This window comes from Vicia villosa, unplaced genomic scaffold (assembly GCF_029867415.1).
Source record: "Vicia villosa cultivar HV-30 ecotype Madison, WI unplaced genomic scaffold, Vvil1.0 ctg.003993F_1_1, whole genome shotgun sequence".
In the NCBI taxonomy this organism is placed as follows: domain Eukaryota; kingdom Viridiplantae; phylum Streptophyta; class Magnoliopsida; order Fabales; family Fabaceae; genus Vicia; species Vicia villosa.
In genome coordinates, this window is record NW_026706353.1 from 144,256 (window position 1) to 163,103 (window position 18,848).

General features: G+C 33.9%; 1 protein-coding gene across 1 annotated transcript; it reads left to right on the top strand.

Moving 5' to 3' along the window:
• The first annotated feature begins 297 nt into the window (after positions 1-297).
• LOC131641711 (cationic peroxidase 1-like) lies at positions 298-2,387 on the top strand. The gene is made up of 4 exons (XM_058912009.1): positions 298-571; positions 772-963; positions 1,101-1,266; positions 1,709-2,387. Exons 1-4 carry the CDS (start codon positions 359-361, stop codon positions 2,092-2,094), a joined length of 957 nt encoding a protein of 318 aa, XP_058767992.1. The 5' UTR covers positions 298-358; the 3' UTR covers positions 2,095-2,387.
• Positions 2,388-18,848: the final 16,461 nt, after the last annotated feature.

Here is an 18,848-nt window from a genome sequence, read left to right on the forward strand (position 1 = left end):
GTTTTGATAGGATTAACTTCCTATCACATTTGGTCATTTTTATTTTCCTACACCTTTACTATTAATGCGCAATTCAAAATAAGCCAGTTCCATTGCCAACCAACCAATTATGAATAACCAATAATAATCGACAAAATAGGAAAGTTTGGTTGAAACCCAATAATGCATATGTAGCACTTGCACCACAGTCTGTTTTTCTACTGCTTTGACCAAATTAGTTAATCATATCCAAAGACAAACACCACCCTATAAATTCAGCTCAAGTAACATCGCTTACTCACAAAATCACAAGTGTTAGCAAAACTTGATTTAATTTCTCACTAGTGGTGACTCTTGTTCTCTTTAATTTGAGAATAAAATGGCTTTCCAATCACATAATAACATATTTTGTATCTTTATTTTGTTTTCCTTCTTGGCAAATGCCTCAGCTCAACTATCTCCAAATTTCTATGCAACAACTTGTCCCAAAGCTCTCTCTATCATAAACTCTGCAGTGTGTAGCGCTGTTGCGAAAGAGCATCGCATGGGCGCTTCGTTGCTCCGTCTTCATTTCCATGATTGCTTTGTTAATGTACGTCCTAAATTTCTTCATGCATAAAAATGCATGTAAGTGTGACTTACATAAAATTTAATAGTTACCCTAATGATCATGATTTGTAATTGCAGTTAGAATATGCATGCGTCCGCATCTGATGCAGATTGCAATTTAAAACCTTTGGTATATTGTAGAAAAAAATATAATCTTTATTATGATGGTTTTATAACTTGTAGGGATGTGATGCATCCGTCCTGTTGGATGACACTTCGAGCTTCACAGGAGAGAAGTCGGCGGGTGCGAATGTGAATTCGCTGAGAGGTTTTGATATTATTGACAATATTAAAACACAGTTGGAGACTGCATGTCCTGGAATTGTTTCTTGTGCAGATATTGTTGCTGCTGCTGCTCGAGATTCTGTTGTAGCAGTAAGTTTTTATAATCATATAAACTTGTAAAAATTATATTGTACTATGTTTCAAATTTTCTTTATATGATTAATTACTGTAAAGCTTAATTAATTTGGTTAATTTATATTTTTTGTTTCTTCAATTCATTATCTCAGTTGGGTGGTCCAACATGGAGTGTTGGATTAGGCAGAAGAGATTCAACAACTGCTAGTAAAGATACTGCCACTAGTGATATTCCATCTCCTCTAATGGATCTCAGTAACCTCATAACTGCTTTTTCAAATAAGGGATTTACAGCCAAAGAAATGGTAGTCCTTTCAGGTAACTTCATATTTCCTAATTAATGAATATATATATACAATAAAATTCTAAAAGGACAATAAAATACGATTTTAGATAATAAAGTCAATTTTCTTAAAAATTACATTGACTTAGACGACACAACATTATTACGCATGAATTTTTACACTCTATCTCTGGTGTTAGGAAAGAGAAAGTGTCAAAAGAAAATTTGCGAAAGCATTTTGAATATCATAACACATTTTCTTATGTTTGAACACTTTACTTAAAAGTTAAAATAACTTTTGTCTGTCCCACACTAAAATGTTCAATACTCAACTCCATCGATAGAAAAACTATCCACACATGCATGTTTCTATCCTATCCAATCAGAATATCTGCTGGCTTAAGTGTCGATAATCTCGTAATTATGATCAAGTTCAATTTTTAAATTCTCATAAAATTTTTAATTTTGTTTGCATAGGTGCTCATACAACAGGACAAGCCAGGTGTCAGTTATTCAGAGGCCGAATTTACAACGAAACAACCATCGATTCAAATTTCGCAACCTCAGTGCAATCAAACTGTCCAAGCACAGGTGGTGACAGCAACCTAACCCCACTTGATGTCACAACCAATGTGTTATTTGACAATGCTTATTTCAAAAATCTAGTCAACAAAAAAGGACTTTTACATTCTGATCAACAACTCTTCAGTGGTGGTTCTACTGACTCTCAAGTCACTGCCTATAGCACAAGCTTCTCATCTTTCTATACAGATTTCGCTAGTGCCATGGTGAAAATGGGAAATCTCAGCCCTTTAACAGGAAATAACGGTCAGATTCGTACGAACTGCCGTCAAGTTAACTGAATCGTTTCGTTTATAATATGAAGAAGAAATCATGGTTGTTCAGTCACAAACTTTCATGTAATAATATGAAGTTCTAGTTTACTATAGAAAATATGAAGAGCAAAACATGCTTGTTCAGTTAGAGTGTTTTATGCAATAAGAATATCATAAAATGGTATTTTCTTGTAACATGTATGTGTCTTAGTGTGGTATTGTTCTTCTATAGAGCAAAATATCATGTTCCATATTAAAATAGTATGGGACATTTTCATGTTTTAATAATTTAATGGTTAGTGTTATTAATCAACTTCATCATTGCATTAACCGGGGACAATTTCTCTACCCATCACAAAAAGTTGGATAGTGTATCTCCAACCAATTACATGACTCCATCTCCTTTAACACATTTAATTATTTATTAAAATACTACAAATATTTGTTGTTTTCAAAACATTTTACAAAGGATATAACCTTACCCAACTTTTTGAGTTGGGTAGATAAGAATTCACCAAAAATATGGAGAACTACTTACAATTCATTAACCACTTTCACTATTTCACTATTAAATAAAATACATAATATTAACCAATTACAGACATTAAGTTATGAAATATATATTAAATCAATATTTACACTTCATTAACCAATTTTATTTTACTATTTAAGACTTTATTTTAATGTCTGAGAACTCATTAACCAAGTTATGAAATACATTAACCAACCTTATACATAACATTTATCAATGTTAATTTACCACTAAGACTTAGTTTTAGATGTCTTGGCATTCAATAACCAAATTATCAACTATATTAATAAATTTATAACACTCAATTAACAAACCTTATTTTTTCCACTTAAGACTAATTTTAACGTCAAGACATATATTTGCCTAGTTTTTATACACCATTGATTTTCAAAAAAATAAAATGTAAAAAAAGTCAAAATTATAAATGTCACTGTTCATCGTATTTGAGGAAAGTGACATATGGTGTAGGCGTAAGAATTGGTGTAAAAATAATAATCTTCCATTGATAGAATTCATTTATAATAATTGTTTCCATTCTAGTATGGGAATGGCGCCTTTTGAGGCATTGTACGGTCTGAAGTGTATGACTCAGTTGTGTTGGTATGAATCTAGTGAAAGTGTAGTACTTGGACCTGAAATTGTCCAACAGACGGCAGAAAAAGTGAAACTGTTTCGGGAAAAGACGAAAACTTCGCAGAGTAGGAAGAAGAGCTATCATGATAAGAGAAAAAAGGATCTTGAATTTGAGGAAGGAGACCATGTACTTTTTAGAGTCACTCCAGTAACTGGTGTTGAACATGTGTTGAAATCGAAGAAGCTTACACCTCGGTTTATTGATCCGTATCAGATTTCGGAATGAGTATGAGAAGTTGCTTATTGGATGGCCTTGCCACCTAATTTTTCAAATTTGCATGATGTATTCCATGTTTCGCAACTTCAAAAAATACATTTGAGATTCATCTGTGATTCCGATGGATGACATACAAGTACAGGATAACCTTACAGTTGAGTCGTTATCGGTGAGGATCGAAGACCGTGAAATGAAGAAGTTGGGAGGCAGGGATGTTTCTCTCATGAAATAGTTTAGGGAGGAGCTTTCTGTGAATGTATGACGTGGGAGTTAGAGAGCAAGATGCGAGAATCTTATCTGAAATTGTTCGAATGAGGTAATTTTTTAGGACAAAAATATTCTAAGTGGGGGAGTTATAACGCCCCGAATATTTTATTTATTATTTTAATCGGTATTTTTGTGATTTATTTGATACTATTGTTTTTTGTCGAAAATAGGATTTTTGGAAGAAATATCCTAATTAAATAAAGCGGTGAGAAATAATTATATGGGAAATAATTATTTAGGATTATAAGAATTATTTAAAATAGTTTGTGAGAAATTGGTAAAGGAATTATGGGGTTATCATAATAAGGGTCCAAGGGTTATTATAGTCAAATAGAGGAAAGAAAGAGTCAATCGCAATATTTGGTGAAACGATCGTGCTCTGAGAAGTTGAAGCAAGGAAGAGAGGAAGAATCCATCGAGAGAGCTTTGAGAACCTTCAATCTAAGGTAAGGGTGGGGTTCCGACTCTCTAATAGGTGGTATAATGGTAGAGATGTAGTGATATGCATGTAGGGTTTTGGTGTAGAATGTTTTAGTTTAATCCGTGGAATTTGGCCATAATCGATGAACTGATGCTTTGATTTGTGTGGTAATTGATGTATGTTGATATCAATGATAATTGGAGTTTTAATTGTGCATTGTTTCATGAGATATGTGTTTTTGGAGATGGTATAGAAGAGTTTTCACACTGCTGAATTTTATTTTCTCGTAAAATTGTTCAATACAGTAAGCAATTGATTGCATGATAGGAGCAATCGATTGCCATGTCCTTTTGTTTTTACAATGTTTGCTTTTGTTTCAGGGAGCAATCGATTGCGCTAAGGGTGCAATCGATTTCTCAGTACAAAAAATGTGAAAATTGGCCTCTAGAACAGGGTTCAATCGACTGTTGTCCGAGTACAATCGATTGCTCACTATTTGACAGCATTTTATAAATTCTGAAAAATTCATAACTTTTGACTCGGGTGTCTGTTTGACGCGCAGTTTGGACCGTTGGAAAGCTAAAAAAATGTTTGCTTTAACATGATAATATTTTGGTATTTGAAAATGATGTTTTTTTTCTATTGGAGACTTATGCCTCGCATGTCAGTGTCGTACAAAGTGTGACATATTTGTTGTGTTATAACGACGATGTTGCATGAATGATGATTGAATAGATTGTATGATATAATGCATAACGATGTTGTTGTTTATTGGCCTTTAATGGTAGAATATTGAGAGCTCATGCTCTGGAGTTGCATGATTATGTTGTTGCATATCGATGTCGCGTGCATTCATGGTTGAAGGCTTATGCCTTGTTGATGGCTTGGAATGACAAACTGTTGAGGGATTATGCCCTGTTGTTCAGGGAACATGCCATGTTATTACCTATTATCTAACACTTTGGAGATGGCTTATGCCCTGTTGGTACCACATGCCTAAAGTCGAGTTAGTCCCATAGCATGAAGGTGGATGATTTGCATGGAGATATAATTTTATGGTTGAGGCATGAATTATATGTTTATCCGAATGATGAATTGGGTGTGCTTGCGTATATTGCTGTGTATTTAAATTGTTGACGACAATATGAATTAGTGAAACCTGAATCGTGTTAACATGCATGAGATATTTGTTGCATAGTTACTATTATATAACGTATTATATTGTTTTGATATCTCGCCCCTTCTGTTTGAATGTTACCTTTATATTAGTAACATGCAGATGATCTGAAGTAGCTAGCCTACAGAGTCTAGAAGAAGTAGCTTTTCTTATTTATTTAGTTTGGTGTTAGTGCTCTGATATTTAACACAGGGGGGATGAACACTTGCTTATTTTACTATTTGTTATTTTATTTTTGTGATTATGTTGAAGTATTATAAATTCTATTTTATTTGAGGAAAATTTGTTTGATGCCGATTGAGAATAATTTTATAACGAACCTAATTTCTTTCCACTGTGGAGTCTAGAAGAAGTAGCTCTTCTTATTTCTTTAGTTTGGCATTAGTGCTCTAATATGTAACACCAGGGGGGTGAACGCTTGCTTATTTTACTATTTGTTATTTTATTTTGGTGATTATGTTGTAGTATTATCAACTCTATTTCATTTGAGGAAAATTTGTTTGATGCAGATTGAGAATAGTTTTATAACGAACCTAATTTCTTTCCACTGCATTAATAAAGTTGAATTTTGATGTCGGTTCAACCGAGAGGTGTGTTATGTAACTATGAATGCATGTTTGAGCATATTTTATGAGTTTATGAAGTGTAGCATCCTAATTGTTCTATTTTATTTTGAAAATAATTTACTCTGATTTTGTTGAATTATCGTTGGGGAATTAGGATATTACATTGGTTTGGTGGTAAGTGTTTTAATTGGTAAGCATAAGAGCATGGGTTCAAGTCCTCCTAGGGCCAAAACCTTATTTTTACCACTTGTTTTATTTAATCTTTTTACCAGCTTTGATAATTATTTTAAAATAGCAATATAATTTATTTTCATTTGATTTTTTACACACTCCTTATTTACCTTGTATGCTTTGTAGATATATTTTAAAATTTAAACAATACTATTTATTTAATAAAGTTTGAATTAATCAAAACTAATATTTTTATGTTCTTAAAACCCTTTTAAAATCAAACACTTTTTAAATGATCTTCACCTATTAACTTGTACATATTTATGTGAACCAATTAGGGTTAGGATGAGTCAACCTTGAAGATATTAACATGATCCCTTAGTTGATTCACCTAGAGTTTTATTTAAATTTTTAAATGATTAGGTTTAGGTTAGTGTACACATGATCAAAACCCTAATCCAATATCCCTTTGATCTTTTGATTTAAATGCAATACCATATTGATATTAACTTGACTCCCATGATATCTTTGATTATCCAGTAGTATATACATGCTTGTTGATTTATATCTCTGTACCATATACTTTGGTTATGTTTCCATTTTTGTATATATCATTGTTGAACTAAACCCACTTGCATGAGACATTCATCCATCATCACATCATATTCATATATACATGAAATGATCTTGAGGTATGTCATCCCTTTTATCCATAACCCTTTTATGCTTGAGTTTATATATTGATATATTTGTTTATACTCACCCTTGTTTGTATCCATGATACTCATAACATGTCTCACACACCACTTGAGATGCTTACCCATATATGCTAGCTTGAGATGTTTAATTCCTCATGGATGCTAAAATCCAAAGGAATGATAATGGTATTGACTAAAATTTTTAAGGTACTCACTCTCTTTACCTCCTCTTTTACTTTGTGCATAGTATTGTTAAAACTTAACACTTTCTCCCTATTATAAAAAATGATTTTGTATTATTAAAGCTCAACTATTTTAAATCAACCTTGGTTTCGTATTGGTAAAACTCAACCCCCACTCTTTTAAATTACCATTTCCTTGTATTTTTAAGGCTTGACACCTTTTAAAACTTGTTAAGTATTTCTAAAGCTTAACATTTTAAAATACCCGTTGAGTCTTGTTAAAGCTCAACACCAACAAATATTTTGCCACTTGGCTCTTTTTATTTTCCTTTTTAAGGGTAACTACAAATGCTCTGACTCCCCTATTACACTTAAGGGGTAATTAGGTACAAGATACGATGTCTTGTCGAGCACGCTTTTAAAATATCTTTTCTCACCATCCCACTTTATTTAAACAAAAAAAATATAAACATTTTATAATAACAACAACAATAATATATATTTTTAAAGAGGTTCATGTAGAGTGTACTACAAATGTGATAGGTGCTAATACATTCCCCTTGCATAACCAACCCTTGAACCTAAGATCTCTATCTTTTTATTAGTTTTGATTTTAAAAACTTGTGGGTTTTGTCATACCCCAAATTTTGACCCTAAGATAACCCAATAATTTGCATTTAAATCATTAATCAATATCATAATCTTAAGGCTCCATTTTTAGTGTTGTGCTCACCTCATTTCTAGGAGGGGTTACCAAACACCCATATTTGTTTTGCTTGTATATTTTATACTAACCAAAATACCAAAATATTGCTTTGTTTCTTTTGTATGTTTGTGTTTTGTAAGACCAGGCCAAAGCATCCAATCAACAAAGCATTTTTCAACATTTCCACTAGTGCAATCGATTGCACTAAGGGAGCAATGGATTGCACCTTTTATTTTTGCACCAGATTTTCCTTTTGATCAGTGAGCAATCGATTGCTCTTAAGATGCAATCGATTGCACCAAGGCGAAATTTGAAAAATGAAGGCAAATTTCAGCTTTGTGGGTTTTTTTTCATCATTTTCATTTATTGGGAGAATATTCTTGATCTCATAATTAATTCCCTACCTCATCATCGTTAAATTTTATCATACATCCTAATTTGAAGACATGTGCACCACTTGATCATAATTTTGGCTCCAAATTCATTTACCAAGCCTAATTTTGTTGCCAAACCAAACTCCAAACCACCACTAATCCCAAGCCTAAATACTATAAATAAAGGCCTTCTCTCATTCAATTCTCAAGCTTTTGATAATCAAATTTACTCTTGCAAAATACTCTCTCAATACTCTCCAAAACCCAAATTATACTCAAAGCTCCATTCTCCAAAAGTTAGTAAGCTTTTCATTGAAGCTTGCTAATATTTGAGCTAAACCTTCATCCATTCACCTTTTTCTTCATCAACTATTGGTAGATCAAGGCATTTGGTGTTTGTTCTTAAAGTTGATTTGAAGTTTGAGCATGAATTGGTAAATCTCTAGATTCATTTCCATCCTTCATGATGTGATCCAATGTTGATTGTGTGTGCTAGATCTTTGGTGTTACTTTGGTGCTAATTGCTTGATATTTGATGGAATTTTAGTGCACAATTGTATCCAAGCCCACAAGGTGTTTGATATAATGTTTAATCAAGTTTTCTCCCTTTAGATTTTATTATTTTTAAACGCACAATGCAAATCGATTTACCTCTGGAGTAAATCGATTTGCCTAGCTGCTTTTTGTGCAGATTTCGAAAAAATGCACGATGCAAATGGATTTATCTCCCGTGTAAATCAATTGCACGCTGTGAGAGTGTTGTTTTTTTGGTTGTTTTGATGATTTCTCTTATTCTACTCATTTCTTTTAATGGTTGCATTGAATTGGAAATTTAGAGGTCTAATTCCTCTTCAACTTCAATGGACTTAAGGTGTTGATGAAATTGGATAAACATTCATTGATTCAAATCTATCATAGAATGAATTATTTAATTCATTCTTGGTGCTTTGAGTTAATGATATGTTTAGTGCTTTAATCCATAATATTAAGGTGTTGAACATGAAGATGGAAGGAACCTTGAATATGTGATTCCTTCTTTTTCGTCGTCTCTTTTATTTTGGTCGATGAAAATATTCAATATCATTGGAATTCTTTCGAGTTCTTGATGAAGATTAGACCGTTACCTCTTTTCTTTTTGTGCGGTATTGCTTTCAGAGAACGATCTACACACCGTTTCTCTCGCATTCATTAGCACTCAAATTGTTATCGACCGACCTCGTTGTAGGGTGACTTTTATATAAGTTACTTGGAGATTGCTTAACATAGCACTACATTTTTCCCCACATCGAAAAAAGTCCTGTATCGAAAAATGATCATTCGTGGCATAAAACTATGTTTACAAGTCCAAGGATGGTTGACTATTTGACAATTGGCTCAACACCTTTGAAAGCTTATTGTGTAGAGATTTCGATTATACCAATTCTCTGATAATTTGTCATCAACCTTGGCCTAAGTTTATTATTCAACCATTATTGATCATTAACTTTAACAAATAACAATTGACAATCAAATACTAACTTCTAACTTTATTTTATGCTTCTTTTACTTTTATTTTTGCTTTATGCTTTATATTACCATTCATCATCCTTTATCATTGTTTATGTTTATGCTTATTTTCCTTTTGTCCATTTGGACCTATGTTTATGTTTATGTACTTTTTCTTTTGTCCACTTCGACCATACTTTTAATTTGTGTTTAAGACATTAATAATCAAACTTAAACCCTAAAAAACTTAATGAGGACTTATACTTTAGTAACCTTACCCCGAGCTTGGAGGATGAACTATTGGACTAAGACGTTCTTATGGTTTATTTTCAAGGCTTTGTGCAAGTTATACATGGGAATGCTATGTTAATTTGGACCATCTGCTTGGTATTGTGCTTGCTTGGTTATGGTTTAAGTCTAAAGGATGGAAAACCTACATTGACTTTTTAATGTCAAGTGTTAGCTTTTTGTTGGTTAGATTGCTCTTTTCCTTAGCTTTTATTTTATGCTTTAGGATAGTCCCTTCATCTCCTCCCATTTTCTTTGATTTTAAAATTCTTCTCCCTTTTTCTAAAACCATCTTATGTTTGTAAACTTCTTTTAAAAAACCCTTTCTTAAAATATCTTCTGCCCTTTGTGGTTCTTCTTTGACTTTTTGGGGAACCGCAATCAGGTTCTTGTCGAGGAGACAGAGTCTTCTACTGTGCAAAATAAATGCACTTCAAATCCAGGATTTGCTAATCCAAATAATTTTATCTGCTAGAGACAAAGTTCAATCTAAAATTGAGTTGTAAGGAGATATCCAAACAAGGCACTTCCCACTAGGACTGAGCTTAATGGCGACTTTGACCCATTTGGTGAAGTAATCAATGGCGACCAGGATGAAATGATGTCCATTCGAAGCCTTTGGTTCAATCATACCAATCATGTTAATTCCCACATAGAGAAAGGCCATTGTGAAGAGATAAGGTTGAGAAGCGTTAGAAGCACATGGATCTTATCAGCATAGATCTGACACTTGTGGCACTTCTTCAGATATTTGTAGAAGTAAGATTCCATTGTCATCCAATAATAACCCGATCTTAACATCTTTCTTGTTATTGCATGTCTATTGGCATGAATGCCCCCTGCATGCCGTGACTGATCATACTATATCCGATCATGCATAACCCACCAAGCCCGAAACTAGCTACAACATCATTAAACCACTGAGCCTGTGGTTTAAATAGATCAAATATTTTCCAAGCATGGTTCACAGATTTTATGGTCGCCCGTTCTTATCACAAAAAAAATAATGTTAGTTAAACCAATTGAAGAAAGTGCAATAAAAACAAAAATAAAAAACGGTAAAATTAGAAAATGTAATAAAAAACAACATCACCCCCCCAAACTCTTTGAGCGACATGGTCTTTGATGCAGACGAAGATCCTGCATGCGCATCATCCATTTTGACTGGTACTCAGCCTCGACTCTGTCCCCGAGTCACTGCTTGTTGTGCAGCTCTTTCGCGCCGAGTAGAGGTTGTCTGTGTCTCCCTCCCCTGTCTAAGTCGAGCGGTCGGAGCCTGGTTGCCTGCCATATTCTTGAAAAAGTTGCAACCGATAAGACTTTGAAACAATTTAGAAAATAAAAAAATCAGTTCATACCACATTTCGGAAGTGCATTTTCGAAACTGGTCAGAGGTGATTTCGGAAATGCACTTCCGAAAACACATGCAAACATCCATTTTTAGCACACCACCATTTCTTTCCCTAACTCATTCAAAATCCAATATTTTCCAACTAAACACTACCATTGACCTACAATAACTTCAACCTATAACATTTTTCTAAATTGTAATAGCCCTAATAACATTTTCAAGCTAGTTCAAAGTTATGGAAACTTACAATTTGTTGAAGCTTTGAGTTGATGTTGACTGAGGCTTTGAATGCTTATCAATGTTTGGAAGCAATTGTAGAGCAAGAAAACTGTGTAGAAGTTGGCATAAATGGGTTTGTGTAGAAAACGTTTGTGTCCAGTAGAATAAAACAGAAGGGGGTGTCTGTTTGGGTTATGTGAAAACCGTAACAGTTTTCATATATGCATCTCCGAAATCATATTATTTTTATTTAAAAAAAGTGTTTTCGGATATGTATATCCGAAGACACATTTTTAAAAAAAAAGGTGTTTTCGGATATGTATATCCGAAGACACATTTTTTTAAAAAAGGTGCCTTCGAAGATGCATATTCAAAATATAGGGGTATTTTGGGGTTTTAACCACGGGTCTCTAAGAAAGTGTATGGGTATAAAAAGAAATTGTCTTTTTTGAAGGAGAATTTCTTTTTACACCTATATGCTTTCTAGACACTTGTTGTGAAAACCCCAAAATACCCCTAAATTTCGGATGTGCATCTCCGAAGGCACATTTTTCTTTTAAAGAAGGTGATTTCGGATATGCATATCCGAAGAAACTTTTAAAAAATAATTGTTTTTGGATCTGCATATTCGAAAAAACCTTATTTTAAAAAAAGGGTGTCTTCGGAGATGCATCTTCGAAAACTTTTGCGTTTTTTAACAAAACCCAAACTGGCACCCCTTCACTTTCATTCTCTTCAAAACAAACTTTTTTCAAACAAAACCATCTGTGCCAACTTGCATTCAAAGGATTATTATTGTACAACTCGTTCCAAGCATAGATAAGCATTCAAAGCCTCATACAACATCAACTCAAAGCTTTAACAAAGTGTAAGTTTCCATAACTTTGAACTCTAAGTTTGAAATGTTATTAGGGCTGTTAAAAATTAGTAAAATATTGTAGGGTGTAGTTATTATACGTCAATGATAGTGTTTAGTTGGTAAAAATTAGATTTTTATTGAGTTAGGGCAAGAAATGGTGGTTTGCCAAAAATGGTTGTCCGCATGTGTTTTCGGAAGTGCATTTATGAAATCACCTCTGACCAGTTTTGAAGATGCACTTTCGAAATATGGCCTGGACTGTTTTTTTTTTATTTTCAAATTTTTTTAAAAGTCTTACCGGTTGCACTTTTTTAGAAAAATGGTAGGCAACAAGGCACCGGCCGCTCGACTTAGATAGGGTAGGGAGACACAGACAACCTCATCTCGACATGAGAGAGATGTACAACAAGCAGTGACTCGGGGACAGGGTCGAGTTCGAGTACCAGTTCAAATAGATGACGCGCTTGTAGGATCTTCAATTGTATTTAGGAGTCGGTTGTCTCGGGCGTCTTCCTCTCGTGAGGAGGAGGTACGTGAGGATGAGGAGATGGGACTTAGGAGGAGGAGATACCCGATATCTTATTTCCACCGCATCCACGGCTACGATCCTGATCCTGCTTACATTGATGCCATGCCCAAGGATGCACGATATGTCCTCGAGAGGGGGAATCAGAAAGTGGGGCCATATCGTGTATACCTCGATCGTACTGCCCATGATGACATCTGATGGACGCCGTGCATTGATTACGGTAATGTTGTCTCATTCGATCGCATCACATTGTATTTTGAATGGTTGGCATGTGGGGCCAACACCATGGTCATGTATTTGCCAGAGCTGTGCATGAGATAATTTGAACGTGTGCAGATGATACCGAGGTCTCCGTTTGAGGTTTCTCCTGACACCGTTACCCACCAGGAGTTCACTGCTATCTTTGTGGATTGGGCGCATCATCTAGTTCCAGAGGAGTATCAGCGTACATGGGCCACCCAAAGCTGGCAGTGTGTGGATGGGTATGTGACATGGTTCTATCAGGTGTAACATCCTATCATGACACCCGATGCTCCTGGGCGTCCATCTAGGCCAGCACATGAGGAGCTCTTGGAGAACCAGTAAGCTGGGGATGACCATGCGACTAATCTCTTGCCGATCTGTCACTGATTACGCTCGATAGGGCAGGAGGCATTGGAGAGAGGGATCATTGAGCAGGGCGTTCCAGATGCGGTTGCCATAATGCAGAGGATGGTCGGTGAGGCGTCAAGTGCGGTGGGATATAGGAGGCAGAGGCGGTCGCAGAGAGTTCGCATTAGGCATATTATATGCCTATTTATGTTTTATTTATGAATTTTTATCCGGTGTTGTAATATTTTTTCATTGAGCATTTATCCGAACAACTACTTCCATATTATAGTATTGATTTATTTAATCTATATTTGCATATTTTTTTATTTCTACTATGTTGTTGTTTTGGAAAAAAATGAATCATTGAAAATTTGCATATTTCGGATATGCATCTCCAAAACGACTTCTTGGTGATTTCGGATATGCAAATCCGAAATCATTAAAATCTGATTAAGGGTGATTTCAGAGATACATATCCAAAATCTTTAAAATTAGGATATAGGTACCTTTTGGAGATGCATTTTCAAAGGATATTTTGGTGTTTTCAGAGGTGTTTTTTACTCTATATAAATATACAAAGAAATTCTCTTTTTGAAGTCAAGAGCAAAATGGTGGGAAGAAAAAAGAAAGACCCATGGGCCAAAGGCCCAATTCGAACACTCATTGATGATCAGGAAGGGAATATAAACCCTAGAATACAAATAATAGCCAGCCAAGACCCAGCCTCCCTCCTATGTAATATCTTACCAAGTTCCAAGATTAAAACATAAATGGCTATCATATTGGGAACAATAATGCAAATCAAGAGACATTTAAACTAAAAAAATAAAAAGTAACCATGTAATCTCTCTATCAGAAACAAACGCTTCCTTTGAAAATGGGTCAAATATTAAATAAAAAAAATCAATTCAAATCGAAGCAAAATCATCAAAATAAAAAGACACATTATAAGACCATCTCCAATGGTAGTTCCTTCTAATAAGTTCTCCACCTAGACATGCCACATCATAGTACCATTGCATTGCAATGCAACTATGAAAAAATTGTGGTACCCAATCAAATTAGTTTATGAGGTAAAGTTGTGGGCCCAATAATAACTTTTTAGAATTATACAATTAAAATAAAAATTATAAAAATTATTTTAAGATGATGTGGCTAGTGGGACCCATAAAGAACCCAAAAATGGGTTGCACCATTGGAGATGCTCTAAGAACTCTCTATCTCTCCGACGCTCTAAGTATGAACAATAACATCTAACTATAAACTCTAGCAGAATATCAATAAAAACAAGCAAACAGACATGTATTACAAGGTCAACAAGATGCGCATCATCAAATAGAGGTTCAAAGGTTGCCAATCGGAGGCTCTCCGATGAAGCTTCACCAAGCTACGTACCGAAGAACTCTCTGATACTACTATGCGTCCAAATTCTCCTTCTTCTCTTATTGTAGGATATTTGTATTGTTGGATTTTATCTATATATTGCCGTGTTTTTGCTGTTCAATGGTGTCTGAGGGTTTGCTGTCGGGTCCGAGTGAGGTGCAGAAGTTTGATTTGCGTCTTTCGGTTTGCAGGTACGTTGGTGCAGATTTATTCTACGATGTTTGTTGCCCTGATGAATGCTTTCTGGTTGGAGATAAACCAAGGTTGTCGAGTGCAGGTGAGTGATGGTGGATGTTGTAGGTTATGTGAGGCTGGTTTGAGTGTCTACGTTGAAGGGTAAGTGTTGTGTAGGTTGTTGGGGTTGATGTTTATTTTGTAGTGAGGATGAAGGTGAAGTTTAGGGGATGGTGCAGTTGTTTTAACGGTTGAAGTTTGTACATGGAGTTTGGAAGTTTGTTGTGTTTTCAGTAAGGTGAGTTCATGGAAGTGTGTGGTTTCTGCAGAGGTTTAGGTCTTTTGAGTGGAAGTGGTTGGAGATGATTTATTTGAGTGAAGGTGAGGTTTTGAGGGAGAATTCGATAGAGGTTTTGAGGGAATTGGGCAGGGCTTTGTTATGAGATTATTGGTTGCTTTGGAGTTGATTCTAGGGTTGGATGGATTCAAACTTGGTTTGGAATCATGAAGGGAAAGATAGCAGGCTGACTTTCATGTGGCAGTTTGTGTTTTTTCATTTTCTTACTATTTCTCTATTTTTTCATCTAGTGCACTCTACATCTTTTCTGATTTTTGTGTGCCAATGTTTGCATTTTCCCTCCATTTTTCTCTTGAATTTAGGGTAAATTTGTTGTTTTATTTGTGTAGGTTTTATGCAACATGAAACAAGGCATTTGGAAATGAGCATGAAGGATGTTTGAAGAATGGAAGTTTTGAGGACTAGGATTACATTAGCATGAAATCTCCTGTAATTTCTTTGTTGTAGTACTTCAAAAATGAAATATCATAATATCTTGTAACTATATTAAATGAATTTTGAATGGTACTTGGTGACATCTTTGAGTGAAACTTGAAAATTTGAATAATGTCTTGAATGAGTGATGAACAATAATGATGAACTTTGATACTTGTCACTTGACAATGCATTTCTTTGCTCATTTGTACCTTATATACCAAGGAACCACATGAATGAATCTTACCTTAGCCTTAAATCTAACATTGATAAATCTTGACTTTGAGACCTTGAATCAAGATTCGTTCTTCACAAAATTGCATCCAGTAAACTTTCATGCTATGATTCAATCTCATCTCCATAATAATCACCTTGATGCACAACTTTTTTCTTAATCACGAGTGTGATGCAAACAAGAAAGAATGCCTTGAATCAATAAATTCTCAAAAGAAAACTTAGTGCATCCTTTGTTGAGACAAAACTCTTTCTTCCAGTTGATGAAAGTGCTTTGAAATGAAAATAATCCTCAGTTGAATTTATCAGACTCAAACATGATGAAATGTACCACAATCCTCTGACTTTGGATGCTCAATGACTTTCGAGCATCATATGCTAGTCAGTATTTTTGAATTATAATGAATCATATATGAACAAGCAATCGTGGATTTCTCCATAAATTTATGGAAATTTTAAGCCACCTTAAGTTACTTATAGAATATTTTAACATCTTGGAAAGCTTATGGAAGATACAAATTATGATATGATGATTACGATTATCTACAAAATTACTACTTTGTTTAGTTCCATCATAACAAATTATATCGCAACAGACCAAACATTGACAACAAAAATGGATGGTATTGTTGATGCTTTATGGGAATCAAATTATAGTATTAATATCAACATTGCAATGAACAATGACAGTTTATAAAGAATGACAGAGCACCAATATTTTTGAACATTTGTATTCAAATCTCTTTCGTATTCTCTTTACTTTCCACTCCATATATTCTAGACTTAAGAATTTCAACTTTTTTTTATAAAATAAAACATCACAATTCAACACCCCCCTCTATTTATGTTTATCTCAACTTCAAAACTTAATTAATTCTAGGGACTAAAATTCCTAAATTTACTAAGTTTGTCGGAGAGACTGATGAAAAAAACTTTCGAAAATGTAGCCATGTGCAATTTTTATAATGGATATTCAAATATTGATGATTATTTGAAGTGAATTAATTTCCTCGTTATTTGAATAAAGATATGTTCCCTTGATTTCCCACTTTACCATCAAATTAAATTTTGAATACGAAACATTTAGAAACAATTTTTCAAAAAAAAGGATAATTATAGGAGAAACAAATATTAATGTTATGTTGTGGCTAAAATTTAAAAAATATGCACTAAGTAATTGATAATTATACCACTAGATTGATACAAAATGAAATATAGGTGCATGACTAGGAATATGAACTAGTGTAATTGACTGCAACGGGTCTTAACTACGATATTCTAAAGAAAATGGTTAGACTTAAACTTAAAGGTAAATCAAAATGGGAAGATAATTCCAAATTGATCTCAAAATTAAAGCTTGACAAGGAAAAATATATGAAAAAAGAACACATTCCTCAATAAAACCTTCCAATCTAAATGTTTAAATATTTTTTTTTTAAAAGAATAATAATCAAATCTCAACAAAAATAATTTTTCTTTCAAACAATGAGAATAATTAATTATTATTATATGGAGATAAATAAATCGTTTACATGTATAACTATCGCAAATAAAAAGGAATTTTAATTTCATTTACCGATAAAGATTCAATTTAAAAATAAAGTGACATTCACCTCAAAGAATAAATTTGAAATTCTTCTAGTAGAGAATAAGTATAATCATATGTATAATTCATCCAAAAATGTATTTAATAAAGTGTGCAGTCATTAGCTCTGTGCTATCTTAAAAGGAGCGGGTTTTAGAAAAGGATTTGCAAAAGGTCCTTCCACTAAACCTTTTGCTATTTGCCTGTGTGATGCTTCACTAAAGTGGGATCCATCCAAATTTATTTGTTTTGAAGGATCAGAGCAAACTGTTGTATCGAACATTCCACAAAACATTTCATTAATATTGTAAGTTCCACCACCTCCACAACAAGCTTTCAAAAACTCAACATTATTAGAAGTAAATCCTGCAATATTAATGTACACATAATAAGGTACATGTTAAAAATAATTGTACAAGAATAAGTTAACATAAACTTGATAGGAAAAGAAAATGCTATCTCCACAAACCATATTGTTCTAGTGCTTGATATAAACGTTTGGCATCGTTGTAGTAGTCAGAATATACTATCTTAGCTTGAGGATGTTTCTGGTTTAATGTCTCTATAGAACTTTTTAGTTTCTCATTAAAGTATTTAGTAAAAGTGTTGTAAGATATCAAACATCCAAATTCATCATAGTCTTTGTTGGAAATTCACCAAAACCTATGATGAATTTTTATCAATCTTGATGAACAAGATTGTTATCACCACACGATGACAATGAAAAGGAAAAAGAAAATTAAAGAAGAAAAGAGATTAGGGTTTCTGTAGAGTAACTCTCTTCCCACAAACTGTGGAAAACTTTGACTTGATTACAAAATACTGAGGGTTACTCCCTATTTATAGATTTAGGTTAGCTTGGTTCCTAAGCCAAAGCCCAAAACTATAAGAGCCTAAAATACCTATTTTGGAACTAAATTAAATCCAATCTATTTTAAATCTAAATTAAATCTATCTAGATCTAAAACAAATTTGTGTGTAACAAACTGGTTCCACACTTCTAAACAAAATCAAATCTTTTTTACACAAGTAATTATAATTTAACACACCACCTAATTCATTGTGTTTAGGCTATCTATGTTCATCGTAGCTCTTAGTCTTCTAAACACTTCGACCAACACTCTCTTCGTCATGATATCTGCAATCTGATTCTCAGTTCTACAGTGTTCCAAGGTCATCTTCCCTTTAGCTACCTGCTCTCGAAGATAATGGAACCTCATTTCGATGTGCCTGCTTTGACCATGCTCTATCGAATTTTTCGCCAGGTTGATAGCTGACATGTGTCGATGTTCATGGTAATTGCTTCATGAACTTTACCTGTTATTTCCTCGACCAAGTTCACCACCAGTGTTTCCTGACATGCACAA